Below are 21,015 nucleotides of genomic sequence, written 5' to 3'. Positions count from 1 at the left end.
CAAGCCCCTTGAAAGGGTTAATGATAGTGAATCTAACTGTCTCCAGGAAATACAGTTATGCTTGAACAAGAGCCTGATGCTATGAGGGCTGAAATGGAACATATGAGAAAACTTTTGCAGACTCAAGAGCAAGAGTTGAAGTTTTTGCATGAAGATCCCCATCTGCAAAGTGCTATTGAAGCCAGGAAGGCTGATGCAATGGTAGAAGTAACTTTTGAATCAATGGCTCGGGAAGTGGGCAAGAAACCAAGGGAGTTGGCACTTGCCTACCTCCTCCGCAAAGGTGATATTAAAGAGGGGGATGACGGAGAGCTGAAATTCAGAAATCCACCTCGTTTGAAGCATGGAGATCCCGCATCTCAAAGGCTGAAATCTTTTATGCAAAAGGAAGAGGTGACAGTCACCTCTCGACATGCATCTTCTCCACAAGGCACAAAGCCTGACAGATATATGTATGCCAGTGCTCATGGAGGGCATGAAAGTCACATGCATGCAAGACATGTATCTCATGGTGACAGGTCTGCTTCTAGAAAAATTTTGCCTTCTGAGTTGTCTCATGGAGAGACATTGCCATATGCAGGTAAGTCACGTGCATCGGAGTTTCGAGTTCATGGAGCACATGCCACCATGCCTCATGAAACTTCTATGACGGCCCATGGAGCCCATGCAGATAGGGCTGTCCCGTTGGATAAGGGGAAAAGAAAAAGAGAAGACCATGAGCCTCATGCCAGGAAGCTCAAGGAATTCAAAGCAGGTGACAAATCTGTCAAATTTGATGTCTTTCATGGTGAACATGATGCTTCTAAGGTGTTAGTATTTGTGGCACAGTTCGAGCGATGAGGACTTTACTGAAAAGTCAAAAGTACGCCATGCTAGCATGTTTTTGAAAGGGACTGCTGCTCATTGGTGGATCACTGAAAAGATCACCAAGGATCCCATCTCCACTTGGAAGGAATTTAAAGACAAATTCTATGCTCAGTTTTTGCCACCAAATGCGGAGCAAACTCTCACTCAAAAGTGGGACAGGCTGGAGCAAAGAGATAATGAAAGCGTGCAACAGTATGTTAACAAATTCTGGAAAGTGTTGCTGGAAGTGACTCCCTTTATGCAAATCACTGAGGATGAAAGAAAGAGGAAGTTTCGTTCTGGACTGCAACCAGCATATCATTCGGGCATAGAATTGCACCCGAAACATACTTTGCAACAACTCACAGCTTCTGCTCTTGCTACGGAGCAATTGGTGCTCAAGATTAAACAGGATCAAGGAGGTTCAAAGGGGAAAGACAAGGCTGTCCCAAATCAGCAAAAGGGTGGACAGCCACCTAAAAAGAACTTCCGGGAGTCCTACAAGGGTGGTAAAGCTGAAAATAACACATCTAAAAATCAGGGCCCAAGAAAGAACAAATTCGGCTTAACTCTGGAGAAAAGAGAGCAATATGCCAAGGATGGAAAATGCTTTTCTTGTGGTAGCAAAGACCACATGTTTCGACAATGCCCAAATCGCAAACCAAAGCACGAGGACAAGCACACCAAGGCTAACGTACATGCAGTTCCTGATGTGCAAGGAAATACAGGTCATGATGCAAAAGAGCGAATGGTTTGCAAGGCTTGGGGGCAAATCAAGGATCAGCCCGCACTATTCATGTTTGATGACTGTGCAACTGATAATTTCATCTCTATGCGAATGGCAGCTGCATTGGGTATTGAGGTTGAGCATATGATGGGACCTCAGATTGAAGCCGAAGCTGCATTTATTGGTAAAGAGGTGCAGGTTACCCCTTTGATAGGGAAGTTGCGTATCCATATTCAAGGCTACCTTGATAATGAGCATTTCCCAGTTGCTCCACTGAATGGATGTGATGTATTGTTGGGCAAGCCGTGGCACCATAGGCTTGAGCCCCGCAAAGACTACAAGTCCAATATGATTTCTTTTATGCATAAAGGCCGCATACATTTTATTCATGCTGGCAAAGAAGGGGATTTCATCCCACTTGTATCACACATCCAAATTAATAAAGCAATGAAAAAGAGTCTTTCAGCGTACTTGGTCTTTGTTCGTGATAGCCTTGTGCCAAATCATCAAAATGTCGATGCTATGTCTAATGATACGCTGAATTTTCTTAATGCATTCAACGACTGTTTTGCTGATTCATTGCCAGGTGAATTACCTCCCCAAAGGCCCGAAGATCATCGCATAGATCTTGTGCCAGGTAGTTCTCCACCCAACAAACCCGCATACCGAGTGAGTGCTGCACAACAAGAAGAAAGGAGGCCTTATGTAGCTGCAGTCTCAGTGGCCTCTCATGGCGACTTATCTGCTATGCGAGATTTGTATCATTTGGATGCTGATTTTTACCATATATGGACTGATTTGATGGCTAGTCATTCACATGCCTCTTATGTTATCAACGAGGGTTATCTTATGAAGGATAATTGCCTATGTGTGGTGAAGGATTTGCGTCCAAGGTTATGGACGAATGTCACGCTCCACCATATGCTGGTCATCGAGGTATCATGCCTACTACTCGCATGATTCAGAGGTATTTCTTTTGGCCGAACATGCGTAAAGACATTGAGGCTTATGTACGTGCATGTATCACTTGCCAAAAAGTGAAATTTGATAGGCAAAAACCTCCAGGTTTGCTTCAGCCATTGCCTATTCCCTCGCAACCTTGGGAAAGCATTACTATGGATTTTATTATGGACTTGCCTAGATCCCAGCATGGGAATGATGCTATTTGGACCATTGTGGACAGGTTTAGCAAGCAAGCTCACTTCTTGCCCGTCAAGAAAACCATTAAAGCTGATCATATGGTAAAGCTTTTTCTTGCTAATATTTTCAAGCATCATGGTATGCCTAAATCCATTGTTGGGGATAGAGATCCCTACGAGCCTATTTTGGAGGGCTTTGTTTGATAATATGGGTACTAAACTTGAGTTTTCATCAGCTTATCATCCCCAAACGGATGGCCAAAGTGAAGCTACAAATTCAGCCGTGTTCGATTTACTGAAGTGTTATGAGGCAGATCAAAAGAGTGCATGGGAGAAGTATCTTCCACTTGTTGAGTTTGCCTACAACAATACGATCCCTGCTTCCACGAGAAAGGCTCCGTTTGAGATTATCTATGGCAGAGTGGTATTACCACCCATCCTTCGTACTAAGGATGAGATATTTGCAGGCTGATGAATATGTTCGTGACTTGGATGTTGCCTTTGGTCAGGTGCGGACAGCCATTGCAAGATCTCAGGATAAGCATAAAATGGCTGCTGACAAGCACAGAAGGGACATGGAAGTCAAAGAAGGTGATTGGGTACTGCTGAAATTTGAGAAGGCTAGGCTTTGGAAGAGGCCAGGACGAGAAGGATCATATCCTAAGCTTTCTCCTCACTATTATGGATCCTTCAAGGTGATTCAGAAGATCAATGAAGTGTCCTACAGGCTTGCTTTACCTAGTCATTGGAAGATTCACAATGCTTTTCATGTGAGTCTATTTCGGAAATATGTGGGGCCAGATCCTGACGAGCCTATCACAAACGATCTGCCAGAGATTGAAGAGCTTGAGGAGATCCTCCAGCCAGAACAGATTGTTTTTCACAAGGAGCGAAAGCTACCTGCCGGAAAGCTTTCCAGGAGATACCTTGTGAAGTTTAAGAATTATTTCCCTATTGATGCCAAGTGGGTAAATGAGGATTATTTTGTTGATTACCCACAGTTGTTGCAGGCATATCTTGAGGCTTTTCAGTTGAGGACAACTCTTTAGAAGCCCGGGGGGATGTCACCAATTGGCCGACCATTTGGTCCATCTCCAGTTTTTGCGTCTCGTTCACTTGAGGCCAGGCCGGTGCCTCGTGTGAAGAGGCCAATATTTTGCTGACATGGATGGGAGCCAGACTGGTGCCACCCGTGTGTTAGCAGGATGGTGTCGTATGGACGGGAGCTAGACTAGTGCCACCCGTGTATGACTTGGACTGTGTTCGACCCATGGGATTGTCACGCCATGGAAGAGCCAGTATTCGTGCCGTGTTTTGCCTATGGGACTATCACACCCCATAGGGAGACTCGTGCCTGGAACTGTCTTACCTATGGGACTGTCACTCCAAAGGAAGACCAGGTTTTTATGTTTTTATGTCGTGCCAGTTTTTGTGCCGACAGATATTTTGTACTAGTTCCATGAACGGGAGATATGTCCATGTTACTATTTGCACATGCACACATGATTTGCATGTTTGAAACTGTTTTCGCATGACTTGTATTTTTGTGTTTGCCTGCTTGACGTGTTACTTACTGAGCGGGGACGCCTGCCAGTGAATCGTGAAGTCTGCTCTGTATTCTGACAAGTTTTGGTGCATGTGAACAGGTGGTAAGTATGTCGCACTTGTTGTTTTTAATATTTTATTCCTAACCTTTTGTTTTATAAGGTTAAGTGTTCACATTCATTTAAAAGTGGGCACCCACTTAGGGGCCAAGGTGGGGAGCCCCACTTAAGTGAGTGTGGGGGTGGGCATGGTCACCTACCCACACTCCTCACCCACATGCAAGCGTGGAAATCACTAGTGTAACTCCACCTTAAGTTTTATAAAAAAAACCTTCTCCTTCAACATTGTACTCATTCAGTTATTTCTCGAGATCTTGTCTATAGAGAAGAGTTATACGCCTATCTCTCTCCTTCTCTTGTGCTGTCTATTTTCTACACTCTACTTGCTCTTGTGGTCTCAAGTTTGGTTATCATTTCCGCTGCGTATTTTGACAGGGGATAGGGTCTATTTAGGGAATGTCAAGGGCACACCTTAATCCGGTGCCACGTAGACATGATTATTCTTTACAACCACCTTAAGGGCAAAGTTAGAGGTCGTATATGGGTAGTTTGGAGGCAATTCGGTGACCCTATAGGTGCCCGGAGGTGCCCAAGACATGCACCAATGGTTGGGACATATTATGGACACAATACGAACACATTTTATGACATTTTTGATGAGTTTTTATGGCCTGAAAAGTGAAAATCGACCTGATTACGACTTGCTATCGCTTTATTATATAAAGACAAGTCATGGGTCATTCATAATGATTCAAAGACAGAGATTGCAGAGCCAAGATCAAGGACATGCACTCTAACAGTTTGGATTAGCCAAGTACATCTCCAAATCAGCGTTTTCCATTAATTCACAGTGGAGGACAATAAGCATAAGTTCATTCATAGCATTCATAGTCTAGATCTACATTGGATCTATAACAATCATTGTAATTACTCATTCATTCAATAATATATAGTAACAGTAGGTTAGGTAAAGATTCTCTCTCTTCTCCTCTCTACTTCTCTATGTCATGAGCATGTGATTAGCATTAGTCTTTATTGCTTTGCGTTAATCATCATTAAGCACGTTTCCGCATAGTAGTCATGTTACATTGGTATCAGAGTATGTCTAGGTTGTTCCTAGGACAAGCTTTTCATCAATGCTAGGGTTTGCATGTAAATCAGCAAATTAGGGTTTGCAAAAAAAATAGGGTTTGCGTTTTTGCATCAAATCAGTCTTTTTGTATCAGCTTTTTGCTCATTGTCAGCATAGTATAGTACTAGAAAGTCTAGATTTCAATCTAGCATGGTTCTAGGGTGTCTAGGATGCATGTAGAAGTCTAGGTTTAGGATTTTGGGGCTAATTATTGCAGAAAAACAGCAAGCATTTCTTCATAGAAACCATAGAGGATATTTTCGCTTTGATGAAAAGGCAAAGTGAAGCTAGTTGGGTGTCATGTGCATGAAAGATGCCACGAACATTCTCAAGTGCTGGTCCAGAAGAGGCAACCAGATAAAGAGTATGAACCAGATAGAGCTAGGACTTGGAGCACAAGGAGCAGTGTTGGACTAGAGAATGGACTTGGATCCCTGTCGACTGTACCAGAAACAGAACAAGAGAGCTATCGGCTGAGACCAGAAAGGGCTATCGGCTGAATCAGAAAAAGGGCAGCTACAGGCACATTATTTGTATGATTTTATGTCCAGTCAGCTGGCCGTCGGCCAGCTCTCCATTAAGGTTAAGAGACTATAAATAGCAAAGTGTGCTCATAGTTTTATTCATTCACCCCTTTATGGAGTGGATCCTTAGGGTCCCAGATAGGGACAGATTTTGGTGATGTTCACCTTTTCCAAGAGGGCAGCCAAGGGCTGTAGATTAGGAGTACTTTTTTGTACCATATAAATATACTGAATTTCCAGCCATATCTCTCTCTCTCTACTCTCTCTTCATATCTACGTTTTGCATCAGCATGTTTCCAAGAGTGTTTAGGGCTGAAAGAAGACCCCCAGAGCTTCCACATGTTACATTGGTATCAGAGCATCAGGCTCAGCAAAGCTAAACACTGATTCAGTCCCATATGATGGTGTACAGGTCCAAGGTACATGAAAGTACACGGATACGAAGCCCAAGGCAAGGAACACAAAATCGAGAAGAGCTCCCAAGAGGTTTGTTGGTGGTGTTCCACCACAGAGCCAAAGGGGATGGCAGACCTGTGAGCCAGATAGGTTCTCGGGCAACGGACCCAAGGGAGGATCACCCTCCAAGGGGTGATGTGAGAGTGCTAGACTCATTTCTCAGGAATGAAGACCAAGACAGTGTTCAAAGTCAGGGCAGGAATGGATTGTGGACTAGATGGAACAGATGCATAGATCTTGTTCTGAGACAGAGTGGTTTTGGAGAACCGGGCCGGGATTTCAGAGAAAAGGGTTTGCCAGGGATGGATGGATGACAAAGGGACTTCAGGAAAAGATTGGGATGATGACAGTCATCCAAGAACAAGTTGGAATCCCGTCATCAAGTTTAGCAGAGGGGGATGTCATGTGCATGAAAGATGCCATGGACATTCTCAGGTGCTGGTCCAGAAGAGGCAGCCAGATAAAGAGTATGAACCAGATAGAGCTAGGACTTGGAGCACAAGGAGCAGTGTTGGACTGGAGAATGGACTTGGATCCCTGTCGGCTGTACCAAAAACAGAACAGGAGCTATCGGCTGAGACCAGAAAGGGCTGTTGACTGAATCAGAAAAAGGGCAGCTACAGGCGCATCATTTGTATGATTTTGTCCAGTCAACTGGCCGACAGCAATTGGCCAGCTCTCCATTAAGATTAAGAGACTATAAATAGCAAAGTGTGCTCATAGTTTTATTCATTCACCCCTTTATGGAGTGGATCCTTAGGGTCCCAAACAGGGACAGATTTTGGTGATGTTCACCTTTTCCAAGAGGGTAGCCAAGGGCTGTAGATTAGAAGTACCTTTTTGTACTATATAAATATATTGAATTTCTAGCCATATCTCTCTCTCTACTCTCTCTTTATATCTGCGTTTTGCATCAGCATGTTTCCAGGAGTGTTTAGGGCTGAAAGAAGACCCCCAGAGCTTCCACGTGTTACATTGGGCAATGTTCGAACGGCAATCCTAGGAAAGGGAAAAGCTTTACCAACAAGCATGTGAAGCCCATGAACACGAAAGGAAACAACGTGAAGAAGAAGCAAGGCAAAGAAGGGAACAACATAAAGAAGAATCAAGGCAAAGAAGAAAAGACGACGAAAGATGTGAAGAAGAGTATTGGAAAGAAATAAAGAAGCTTTTCGCCATGTTGAGTCAAAGTACTCCAGTGGAAGCAAGTGTGGTAAAGAGCTAGCAAGAGGACAAGAGCACCACAGTAGAAGACCAAGGACAAAGGGATACCAAAGAGGCACTAGAAACCATGTTGGATCCGTAGGTCAAGGTCAACCAAGAGGTACAATTGTTCGAGCATGCAGAGCCACAGACAAATTCCAGATTCCATGTGAGTTTCCGAGATCATCATAGCCATCAAGGAGGTGACGATTCGCGAGATTCCCACAATTATCTCTGAATCCATTGACAAGGAGGAGAAGATAAGTACTTCAGTTTCTGAGGTGTTCATGGAGTCTACCATGCCAATAGAGCTTCCAAAGACAAAGAGGCAACTTCTATTACCCACAGTTCCTGAGGAGATAGTGGTGGAGACACCCTATGGGAGATCCAGTCCGTAGTTGAATCGACAACATGGAGCAAAGGCACATCATGTGCACCCCAACTCCAAGTCTAGTAGGAGGGAATGTCACGTGCACACCTCAATCCGGTGCCACGTAGACATGCTTATTCCTTAAAGCCACCTTAAGGGCAAAGTTAGAGGTCGTATATGGGCAGTTTGGAGCCAATTTGGTGGCCCTATAGGTGCCCGGAGGTGCCCAGGACATGCACCAATGGTTGGGACATATTATGGGTACAATATGAACACATTTTATGACATTTTTTATGAGTTTTTTATGGCCTAAAAAGTGAAAACCGACCTAATTACGACTCGTTATCGCTTTACTATATAAAGGCAAGTCATGGGTCATTCATAATCATTGAAAGACAGAGATTGCAGAGCCAAGACCAAGGACATGCACATCAACTAAGTACATCTTCAAATCAGCGTTTTCCATTAACGCCCAATGGAGGACAATAAGCGTAAGTTCATTCATAGCATTCATAGTCTAGATCTACATTGGATCTATGACAATCATTGTAATTACTCATTCATTTAGTAATATGTAGAAGGAGTAGGTTAGGTAAAGAGTCTCTCTTCTCCTTCTCTCTACTTCTCTGTCATGAGCATATGATTAGCATTAGTCTTTATTGTTTTGCGTTAATCATCACTAAGCACGCTTCCGCATAGTAGTCATGTTACAATAGCTTGTGCCTGATTGTCCCTGGACCGAGGGCTCACAATGGGATCACGGCGTACGACAAATATTCCTAAAAAAGGTGCTACTTCTGTACAAATGTTGCACTAATGATCATGCCAGTGTGTCACTATGTACCCCAGTGCAGGGTGCACGTGACACCTGATGACCTCTCCAGGCTGTGTTTTCCTTCCACAGCAAGTCACCTCTGTTTCAGCACCTTTCCCTTGTGTTTTACCTTATCTTGGACTGCCCAGGGCATGTGCACAAGCAAGGACTTATGGCAAAGATATCCTCCTCAAGAGCAAAAATATGCTCTGGGGATAAAGAAAAAGAGGTATTTCGAGAAGGGGGTCAGGGTGCAGGTTGCTGTTGGTTGGACAGCCGGCCCACAGGTTGCAAAAGTGTGTTCGATCATATCTGAAACATCCATAGAAGCTGTTTGGGCACCAGACTAACTCGGACGGATGCCGGATTGGGCACTCCACTCCCAATAATCGTGTTAGTCGATGCGGCCAATTCTTCTTGTATCGCTTGCTCTCTCTCATCATCAGAATTCTCCATAGTGGGGACAGTCAGGGTTCTTCCTGACCATAAGTAAACCATCCACTATCGGTGTGGACTGCTCTTACAAGTTGCCCTGGAGCACTAGTAAAACCATCCACACAAGATCGGTGTGGGCCGCTCTTACAAGTGTTCCTTGCAGCACCTTAAACCATCCATGCAAGAGAAAAAATGGTGAGAGTTGCAGCCCTTCACACTCAGGAAGGGTGGGTGGGACAAGGTGTCAAAAATACCAAAAGAACCCAATAGTGACTTTTCCCAACCCCAAACCATAAAAAATTCCAGCTGAATTGTCTTGACCAAGTGTCAAAGCTTTGATACCAATGTAGCATGTGGAACACTTGGAGATGAATTGTAAACTTGATTAGAGCACAAATTCAGCATTCCTTGACAATTTGCATATGAACATATGAAAAAGAGACAAGCGGGAGAGAGAACACCATATTTAGTCACAAAAAACCCTCTGAAGAGCCTCCACCATGAAGGTGTATTTGCTCATATTGTTGAATGAGTAACAGACTACTGTTGACTGCAAATCAGCACCAAAACCTGACTTTGGATCTCTGCACAGCAACCGAGGAGGGGACAAACAGGTCGCCTTCTTCTGTACAGTCTGGACACCTCTTGATGCTTGATTTAATCCTCCTGAGGACCTCTACAGGCTGTGGTTCCCTTCCGCGGCACGTCACCTCTGCTTTCAGCACCTTTCCCTTGCATTTTACCTTATCTTGGACTGCCCAAGGCAAGTGCATTGTGCACAAGCAAGGACTTATGGCAAAGATCCCAAATGATGAAGCAAGGCCCAGGAGCACCTTTATATAGTGAATTGGGGCTGTTTCTACTGGCTGACTGGGCATATGGATTGGCCAACTGGCAAAAGATGACAAATATTTGCTGCAGTTCACACGTGTGGCCTCTTCTAGGATAGGCGGCCTAGCCAATGGGCTGTCGACAGCCCATGGCCCCAAATAGCCACCATAAACCCTGATGTATATTGCTAGTTACCATACTGATGCTGGGTTTACACATATATAAGCTCCTCTATCTAAAGCTAAGACTCTTATAAATGCCCATATACCCGGCTACTAGCCTAATAATTGCTCAGAACATCAATATATCATTCAAGAGGATTACATCAGTGTGCAGGAGCAGCACAACTGACTCGTGCGGGATGTGCACACATGATTGACTCTCTTGAGGTGGCACACTGGCTGACGTGTCCCCGAACAAGGGCTCACAAGGGACCAGGTGTCCATCCACAGGGCTTGCACTTTCTTGTACGTTCATGTTTGAAAGGAAAATGGACGGTAACGAGAAGGTCAATTGTACCACAAAGATGGATGCCAACCTTGGCAACAGGAGTGAAAGAAGCATATGGTCTGTGAGCACCTCAACAAGCTTTTGATAATTCTTTGTAAGACACTGTAATTTAGATATTTGATGTGTTTTGGGTAAGTTAAGTGAGACTTCTGCATGTTCCTAGTTGCACAAGCCTAGCAACCTAATGATGCACCTAGACATAGAAATGACAAATACAGACAAGCACGATATTACCATCAGAAGTATCACCCCTCCCAAGGCCTTAAATAATGTCAGGATATTACCCTCCCTTAAGGCTCCAGACAGCAGAATCAAAAGAGATACCTCTAGCTTGGATTTGTCCTACTCAATTGCAACTCACGGTCCCGTTCAGCGAGACAAGTTTCTTGTTCTTTATTGCTAGGTACTCTTGCTAGAAGCAATTAACATTTTAATTCATAAGGCATTTTTGCCACCTGTGGAGAGCCTCTTGCCGCTACCCACAACCTCTCGGTCCCTATTCACGCCACCATCCACGGCAAAGTTGTTAGAATTTGTGCATCTCATTGTAACATGGGATCTGGGCCTTTTATTGGCACCCTTGTATTTTCACCAATCGTGGCTGATTTATAAGTCATGTGTGGTTGTGTAAAGTTCTAATAACTTAGTATTCTAGGCATAGTTGGAACCGGACGCGTCCGATTGAAGATTCCAGACGTATGATACGTTGGATATCATACGCGTATGGAAAACAGTTTCAGACGTGGCCTTTTTTGGGAAAAAAAATGGCGTGCCCGATAAAGTTGTGTTAAACAATTCTGGCTGGAGTCGTACGTCGTGTCACTGTCATCTGTGGGTGCGCTTCTCGACAAAGGTGCCGCTCTCGACGATTGAAGTTGCAGCCTTGCAGGCTGCAGCCACAGCCTCCACCTCCTACGGTCCTACTATCCAAGTCCTCATTCTTCAGGCAAGTGCGTGTTGGTGGCTGGCCCTCTCATCATCCTTCCCATGGGCAATCACCAAAGCTGAAGGCTTGGAAGTTGAAGGAGACGTGCGTTGAAACGCAGCTCCTTGCACGTTGCAAGTTGCAACCACAACTCCCACGCACGAGGGCTGGTCCCTGGGCCTGAATTTTGCTCTCTTCACTTGCCCAAAGCTCCCAAACTATGTCTCGGGACTCTACAGAGAATTCTCTGTCTGTGTGACTGTGTCTCCCTCAACTTTCAACTTTCAAGTTCTCTACATTTCAATGTTCATGATTTCAGCCTTCATATTCTATAATTTCTATCGAAGTTGATTTGTTTCTTGACTCAATTGTCCTCTCTTTGTGCATACAGAGTCCAGGACTCCAGACCACAATCTTCACTTGCCCAAATGGGAAGAAAGCGTGGAGCTGAATGGGAGTTTGTGGATGCAGTCAAGCCCTTGGGAAAGGGACAATACACATGCAAATGCAAGTATTGCCCGCATCAATGGGATGGAGGACCGCTCCGTATAAGGGCGCACATGCTTGGGTTGTCAGGCTTGGGGGTTGACAAGGGTACCAATCCACCCCAAAATGTCAGAGATGCTTGCCGAAGGTTGCATGCAAAGGCGGAGGTGACTGATTTGAAAGCAATGGTTGATGCAAAGGTGGCTGATTTGGGGGCTGCTAGTTATGTAAATATTGATGCAGAGGGGGCAGAATTTGTTGATTTGGGGGCTGCAAGTGCAAGTGCATCATCAGGTCAGCCTTTGCAAAAGAAACAAAAGGTGTCCAAGGGAGCTTTGGCTGCAGCATGGGAGTCACAGGCAAGAAAAGATGCATACATTGCTCTCCGTCGTTTTTTCTTTGCAGAGGACATTCCTCATTGGAAGGTGAGGAGTCCTTATTTTTTGGACATGGTTTAGGCGATTGGGAAAGTTGGACCTACCTTTAAGCCTCCAACATACAGAGCTTTGCGTACTACGGAGTTAAATAATGAAGTGGTTTGCATAGAGCAGGAGTTGCTAGACCTTCAAGAGAAGTGGAAAAAATATGGTTGCAGCATTGTGTGTGATGGTTGGTCTGACACTCGACGTCGGCCTATCATCAATGTGATGGTGTCATGCATATATGGCTCTGTGTTTTTGAAGGCAGTGGATACAAGTGGGCAGTACAAGTCAGGGGAGGGCACGAGATAAACTTAAAAAGATTAGGCATACTCACATCATTATGATAATGGTCCTTTGTATCAGGAAGGACTGCCCACTTGTATCCACTGCCTTCAAAAACACAGAGCCATATATACATGACACCATCACATTGATGATAGGCCGACGTCGAGTGTCAGACCAACCATCACACACAATGCTGCAACCATATTTTTTCCACTTCTCTTGAAGGTCTAGCAACTCCTGCTCTATGCAAACCACTTCATTATTTAACTCCGTAGTACGCAAAGCTCTGTATGTTGGAGGCTTAAAGGTAGGTCCAACTTTCCCAATCGCCTGAACCATGTCCAAAAAATAAGGACTCCTCACCTTCCAATGAGGAATGTCCTCTACAAAGAAAAAACGACGGAGAGCAATGTATGCATCTTTTCTTGCCTGTGACTCCCATGCTGCAGCCAAAGCTCCCTTGGACACCTTTTGTTTCTTTTGCAAAGGCTGACCTGATGATGCACTTGCACTTGCAGCCCCCAAATCAACAAATTCTGCCCCCTCTGCATCAATATTTACATAACTAGCAGCCCCCAAATCAGCCACCTTTGCATCATTGGTACACTTGTCAACCCCCAAGCCTGACAACCCAAGCATGTGCGCCCTTATACGGAGCGGTCCTCCATCCCATTGATGCGGGCAATACTTGCATTTGCATGTGTATTGTCCCTTTCCCAAGGGCTTGACTACGTCCACAAACTCCCATTCAGCTCCACGCTTTCTTCCCATTTGGGCAAGTGAAGATTGTGGTCTGGAGTCCTGGACTCTGTATGCACAAAGATTGAGTCAAGAAACAAATCAACTTCGATAGAAATTATAGAATATGAAGGCTGAAATCATGAACATTGAAATGTAGAGAACTTGAAAGTTGAAAGTTGAGGGAGACACAGTCACACAGACAGAGAATTCTCTGTAGAGTCCCGAGACATAGTTTGGGAGCTTTGGGCAAGTGAAGAGAGCAAAATTCAGGCCCAGGGACCAGCCCTCGTGCGTGGGAGTTGTGGTTGCAACTTGCAACGTGCAAGGAGCTGCGTTTCAACGCACGTCTCCTTCAACTTCCAAGCCTTCAGCTTTGGTGATTGCCCATGGGAAGGATGATGAGAGGGCCAGCCACCAACACGCACTTGCCTGAAGAATGAGGACTTGGATAGTAGGACCGTAGGAGGTGGAGGCTATGGCTGCAGCCTTGCAGGCTGCAACTTCAATCGTCGAGAGCGGCACCTTTGTCGAGAAGCGCACCCACAGATGACAGCGACACGACGTACGACTCCAGCCAGAATTGTTTAACACAACTTTATCGGGCACGCCGTTTTTTTCCCCCAAAAAGGCCACGTCTGAAACTGTTTTCCATACGCGTATGATATCCAACGTATCATACGTCTGGAATCTTCAATCGGACGCGTCCGGTTCCAACTATGATGCTAGGTTGTATGCCAAACCTAGAGATGTCATAGCATCATGAAATCCATGCACATGCATCATTACCAAGCCGAAATCACCAAAGGCTGAGTTGCAAGATTCAATGTGATGATAAGTGCGTTGTCACTCCCCCTCACGCTCAAGCCGGGGAGCTGCCACATGAGGGCTCAGCCAGGTGGCAGTAGTATGGAGAATAGCCTGGATAATAGTGTGGATGTTACTCCCATGCATGTGGATGCATGCGGGTGAGGTGGAAGTATAGTGGGTTATGAACTTTGAAGGGAAAACTGTGCAAGAAAGTCCTCTCTCTCTCTCTCTCTCTCTCTCTCTCTCTCTCTCTCTCACACACACACACACACCTACCTTGCGGGCAAGCTGTCGAAAAGCTAGTTTGATATCTCCAGGGGTAGCATCTGAGTTAATTCCAAGGACTGTGTAGTGGTCCTGGCCGGCTTGGTTTTGTCTTTGAGGTCTGGAAGAGCGTGCTCTGTTGCTGTCTTCAGTCTGTTTCTTTTCTTCTTCGCTCCAGGCAGCCAAAACCCTGGCTCTCCGCCTGATTGTTGGGGGTATACCCACTCTAATGATCCAGCTCCAGCGAGGCACAAAAGAATGGGAGGCCATCCCGCTTGAGCTCCCAACCGTAGGTGACATCTTGGCAATCATATAAACTTCATTTTAGCAATGCCACTAATGACTTGGTCTGTGCACTTCAATTTGTCCCTTTCACACGATGCAAATGGGATGATTGGTCACACGTCCCCTGGTGCAGTTTTATGATGGTTATGTAGTATCGTGAGAAAGCTCTTTTTTTTATGATGGTTATGAGAAAGCTCTTGTTTGCACACTTTTTTGCACACCCTTAGCTCTAAGGCCAAGCATGAAACAAGGGTTTGGCAACTGGCATTCAAACCATTCTCTACCTAATGCAGCACTCCACACCTTACTACCTTACTGGGCATGCATGAATAAATCCAAGGGCCTCGGGCATCTATGCTCCAAGTGAGAAGTCACAGGAACATATCCTTTAAGTGCATGTGTGTGTGTGTGTGTGTGTGTGTGTGTGTGTGTGGGAGAGAGAGAGAGAGAGAGAACAGAGAAGGAGCGGGGGGTTGGGGGGGGGCATGTGGGGGTGTAACAAGAATGCTAACTCCGCTTTCAAATTAACACACGAGAATTTCACTTCCACTTTTTTTTTGTGGAAACATATGATTATATTAATAACTGATAGAGATAATCTTTTAGTTCACTCAAAAAGCCCATCAAACCAAAAGAGGCAACCAACTCACCCATCTACAAAGGCCGACAACAAAATACCATAGCAATATTCCCCCAGCATATATGTATAACTTCCCGCCAATATCAATACTCCTAAGAGACTTGAAAGAGGAGTGAGCTAGCCAAATATCATCAAAATGAAGTCTTCTAGTACCACAAAGATGGATCCCCATTATTATCCCAACTCCTACTCTCCTTCATACTAGCATAAAGGGAAAAACCTACGACTACCACAAGCGATTTCCCTTCATAAAACTCTCCCACTGATTAACTCAGTACATCAAAATGTCCATCTCTCTCAACAAACTTTGCACATGGATTACAAAATGCAATTATCATTACACAAGACATAAATCTATTAATTTAGCAGCTTCACTTTGATGACATGCAGCCAATAAACTTCTAACTTGAGGGTTGAGATATTCTATAAACAACCTTTGTAATTCACTTGTTTGTAAAATGTTGAGTGGCTAAACCTAGGCTACTCATGAGTTGATTCAATGGTAGACTCAAAAAGAGAGCATTAAGACCTCGGGCCCATGAAGCAATTCACATAATCAAGATGCGGATAACAACAGGCCCACTTTGCTCCCACATAATTAGTAAGTTTAATTCACACATTATCAAGTCATCACAGCACCATGGTAATTTGCACCACAATTGGAAACTTCTAGATACCTTTATACCTCCAAAGAAGGTTGGTGGCTATATTTGATTTATTAAATACATTTGTAGTAGTTTTGGTAAACCATCATTAGTTATCTCCTCACTCATCAATGAGGAGTATTGTTATATACACATTATGTGTGCATATACTAGGAGGCTAACCCACATTAGGCTTGTAAGCATGGGAGCATGGAAACAAGCTCTAGTGGAGCATGGGTTAGGACTAACCTTAAAGGTTAAGGTTAGGGTCAGGCATCCAAGGGTCACACATGGGAAATGGAGAGTCAAGAGTCACGTGAGGGCCCTCCTATATAATAGGGGCATGGGGCACACTCAAAGGGGGCTTAGAGACTTAGGCTATGGTCTCTTGATGTTATCGTGAAGCTAGGTTATGTTATGTTCTCTTGTATAGAGGATTATATCTACTCACCTACCATTTCACACTATAGCTACATGCTATTGGATTGGAGTTATACCTCTTGATGGTATGGGACATCAAGGTAAAGGTATGATGTACTTCTTTATAATTCATCTGTGCATCCCTTGGGCTCGGGGGTGGTCGAGTGGATGAGTTTATGCTTTATGCAGGTTTATGCATAACAATTATCTAGAGAGATCTTAGGGTTTTAACATCGGTATCAAAGCAATCTCTAGTTAATTGTTGTTATTTTTTCTTTCTTATTGTAATTTTTTGGTATTTTTTTAAGTAAATTTTAATATTTACTAATAAAAATATTATTTTATTGATTTGTGTTGATGATTTGCACATGGATCGTCGATATGGCGATTGGAACGCGTGGCGGGGAAATTTCGTGAGTTTAATGCTATTCTCTCCTATTTTTTTGTGATTTAAAATAAGCATTAATGGAAATTTTTATGAAAATACCACATATTTTATAAAGGATATTTTTGGTATAATGGATTCCCTAAATTTTTAAAATTTTTAGGAATTTTTAGGAATTTTTCCCTAATTTTTTAGAAATTTATTACCCTCTTTAATGCCCTCTTAAACCATTCCATGTCTAGGGGATTGTGCCAGCTACATGGTTAAGGGGTCAACCTCTTCAAATTTTTAGGGAAATCAGGGTGGAATCTCACCTTTCTTGGGGCGATTGGGGTCAACCTCTTCAAATTTTTGGGGCGATTGGGGTGGAATCTCATCTTTCTCAAGAAGGTGGGCTAGTGGGATAGAGGATGTTGCTATCTATGATGATGATATAGAGAATGTTGCTATCTATGATGGTGGGATAGAGGATGTTGCTATCTATGATGGTGTGGGTTGGAGGAAGTGATATTGAGAGTTCTAAGGATATCTCCAAGAGATGTTATGGTTGGTGAGGTTTTCGGGAAATCCAATGGAGGCAATGCAGGGGTGGGTGATGGGTGATGGGTGTGTGTGAGTAGACCATGGATGGGTTGGACGGCCTCATCAAGGAGAGTGGTGGGGGGGAAAGAGGGGTGTAGCCCAAAGAAGTTTGTACCACCAAAAAGAATGCTCCATGCAAAATCAATGCTACCAAAAAGGACATTCCATAGTGCGTGTGGTGGTGGTGGTTATGGATGGGGGAACTTGGGATTACTCGCTTGAGGAGGGTTGTTGTGGTGGTGTCTTGCTAGAGGAGGTTCCACTGATAGCTAGAGGATCCTAGGCATTTACGGTGTCATTGGGTGTGTCCTCATCATCTAACTCTTCCTTTGGGTTTATGGATTTGATGTTGCTTTGACAGTCCTCCCCGATGGCCTTCCGAATTGTAAGATTCATCCCTCCAGCTTTTGAGGTGTACAGGTGTAAGAACCTCCCCTTCTGATCTTATAATTATTCCCCTCTCTGAAATAAAAGAAAGATCATGTTTTACCGTCTTTTGGCCCTAGAGAGAGAAAATGTCTAGAGGGAGGTAATCCAAAATTGAGATATTTTTGGATATAAAAATCCTTCTAGTGTGTAAAATGGTTTCCCCCGAAATAGAAATTAAAAAAGAACTTTCCAATGTGCAATTGGAATTAATTGAAAATAGGTATAAAGGACCTTAGCCTAAGAGTCCAGATTTTCAGAAATTTTTGGATTATGGTCCAATTAAGGTTCCTACGGACCAATAAGATTAATCTAAATGTAGGGAGGAGATAAATTGAAGAATAAAAGAAAAACCTCCCAAAAATGAGTAAATGCTCACATAAGATGAAGAGTTGACTGAGTATAAGGTTTATTAGTTAAAAACTATGAATATTACTTAAAAAATGAGATATTTTGGGTATAATGATACATTTTTGACACCTTGGTAAGGAGAAGGGGGCTCTTCAAGGAGGCGCCTATTTCACATGTGTGGAGGAGTTTTAAACTAAAAAATAATAGATATTTTCATCTCTCCTCTCTCCTATTTCAAAACTAGATCCAAAAAGTAAGCTAAACTGACCCAAAAATGGTCAAAAATTGACCAAACTGATCTGAAAAATTCTAGAATCAATTTGCTTGGTTAGAGGCTCACTTTTTTCTATAAATAGAAGCCTCCTCCTTTGTAAAAGCTTAATGATGTTTTATGCACTGTTACTCTACTCGTGTCCTGAGCCATCTACATTGAATTTCTTAATAATTCAATTGTTTTTGGCCTAATCCTCTCCAAAGTGAATTGGTGGCCACTCTTGCTTCAAACAAGAGTAGAACCCTCAATCCCTCAAGCCAAAGGAAAGCTTACAAGCTCCATGTAAGCTAATTTTCTTACTTATTTACAAATTTTAAATCTATGGTTTTCTTGATTTTTATGTTTGACAGTTGATAGAATTAAATTCAAATGCTATGCCTTTGAGGAAAAGGCCACCCCCTTCTCTTCTTTACATTCCAACCTTTCTTAATCCTAGAAAGATTAACTAAGTGATTAATTAAACTCTTCTTATTGTTTACTCTCTTGAATTTAGAAAATTATATAGATTAGACTTCTATAAATCTAATTTAGGTTAATTTGAGTTAAATAAAGAATGATAAAAATGAGAAATGGTCAGCCATACAAAGGAGGTTATGGTAAAATTTTCCAAAATTTTGTGGAAAAGAAAGTTTGTTTTTATGTTATTCCAAAAGAGTAATTCCCACCATTTCTGCATCTAAAAGAAATATTCTAATTACTCCATGTACATATTCACCTATGAATATGCATGGATATCACTGATATTCTTATTAAATTTGATTTTATACATAAATAGATGCATAAAGAAATTTTTTTATTTTAAAAGTGTTATTCTTATTAAATTTTATTTTTATGCATAGAAAGATGCATAAATGAATTTTTTTATTATAAAAGCATTATTCTTATTAAAATTAATTTTTATGCATAAATAGATGCATAAAGAAATTCTTTTTATTTTAGAAGTGTTATTCCTATCAAATTTGATTTTATGCATAAATAGATGCATAAAAGAATTTTTTTTATATAAAAGTGTTATTTTCATTGAAGTTGATTTTTATGCATAAATAGATGTATAAGGAATTTTTTTTATTACAAAAGTGTTATTTTATTAAATTTAATTTTTATGCATAGAAAGATGCATAAAGGAAATTTTTTTATTACAAAAGTGTTATTCTTATTAAATTTGATTTTATGCATAGAAAGATGCATAAAGGAATTTTTTTTGCAAAAGTGTTATTCTTATTAAATTTGATTTTTATGCATAGAAAGGTGCATAAAGGAAATTTTACAAAAGTGTTATTCCTATTAAATTTGATTTTTATGCATAGAAAGATGCATAAAGAAATTTTTTTATTATAAAAATATTATTCTTATAAAAATTAATTTTTATGCATAAATAGATACAAAAATAAATTCTTTTTATTTTAGAAGTGTTATTCCTATCAAATTTGATTTTATGCATAAATAGATGCATAAAAGGATTTTTTTTAAATAAAAGTGTTATTCCCATTGAAGTTGATTTTTATGCATAAATAGATGCATAAAGAAAATTTTTTATTACAAAAGTATTATTCTTATTAAATTTGATTTTTATGCATAGAAAGATGCATAAAGGAATTTTTTTATTATAAAAGTGTTATTCTTATTAAATTTGATTTTATGCATAGAAAGATGCATAAAGAAATTTTTTTTACAAAAGTGTTTTTCTTATTAAATTTGATTTTTATGCATAGAAAGATACATAAAGGAATTTTTTTTAATTACAAAAGTGTTATTCTTATTAAATTTGATTTTTATGCATAGAAAGATGCATAAAGGAATTTTTTAATTATAAAAGCGTTATTCTTATAAAAATTGATTTTTATGCATAAATAGATGCATAAAGAAATTCTTTTTATTTTAGAAGTGTTATTCCTATCAAATTTGATTTTATGCATAAATAGATGCATAAAAGGCTTTTTTTTATAAAAGTGTTATTCCCATTGAAGTTGATTTTTATGCATAAATAGATGCATAAAGAATTTTTATATATCAAGATTAGAATTCTCTTAAATTCTATGTTTAAATTCTATGAGCATTTGATAAATGAATAATTAAATACTCTAACAGAGAAATTTCTATCGTTTTATATTCACACGGACTATAAAAAGAAAATTCAAGAAATCTATCGAGATCGAAATATTCAGATAAATGATTAATTTATTCCTCATTGGAATTCGTAACTAATTTAGAAATCAGTTAAGTGAATATTTAAAGAAAGAAATTCAGTAAAATAGTAACTGAATTATCAAACCTTTTCGAGAAAGATAGTTCAGGAAAAATCTTATCCGACTCGAACCTTGAATCAGACTATAACTAAGACCAAACTCTTTCGTCAGTTTCGAGGAAAGAAGGTGTGACCACTTTAGAAAAATACACTCAAACCTCTGCCAAATATGAAACTAAGTTTGAGACCCTTCAAATTGATCTGTGGATCAAGGTTATAGAATTAGAGAAATTCTGATATGA

General features: G+C 41.5%; 1 protein-coding gene across 1 annotated transcript in view; it reads right to left on the bottom strand.

Annotated features, from left to right (window-relative positions):
- Positions 1–14,902, bottom strand: part of LOC147634835 (Chaperone DnaJ-domain superfamily protein) — a 30,653-nt gene extending 15,751 nt beyond the window's left edge. Inside the window, exon 1 of the mRNA XM_086804020.1 lies at positions 14,534–14,902. Coding sequence (XP_086660146.1) covers positions 14,534–14,833 — 300 coding nt within the window. The 5' untranslated portion in view covers positions 14,834–14,902. The remainder of the gene's footprint in view (positions 1–14,533) is intronic.
- Positions 14,903–21,015: the final 6,113 nt, after the last annotated feature.

This window comes from Cibotium barometz, chromosome 10 (genome assembly GCF_041138505.1).
Source record: "Cibotium barometz isolate CiBa-2024 chromosome 10, ASM4113850v1, whole genome shotgun sequence".
Lineage (NCBI taxonomy): Eukaryota > Viridiplantae > Streptophyta > Polypodiopsida > Cyatheales > Cibotiaceae > Cibotium > Cibotium barometz.
The sequence above is the reverse complement of the archived record's forward strand: the minus strand, read 5'-3'. Positions and strand labels throughout refer to the sequence as shown.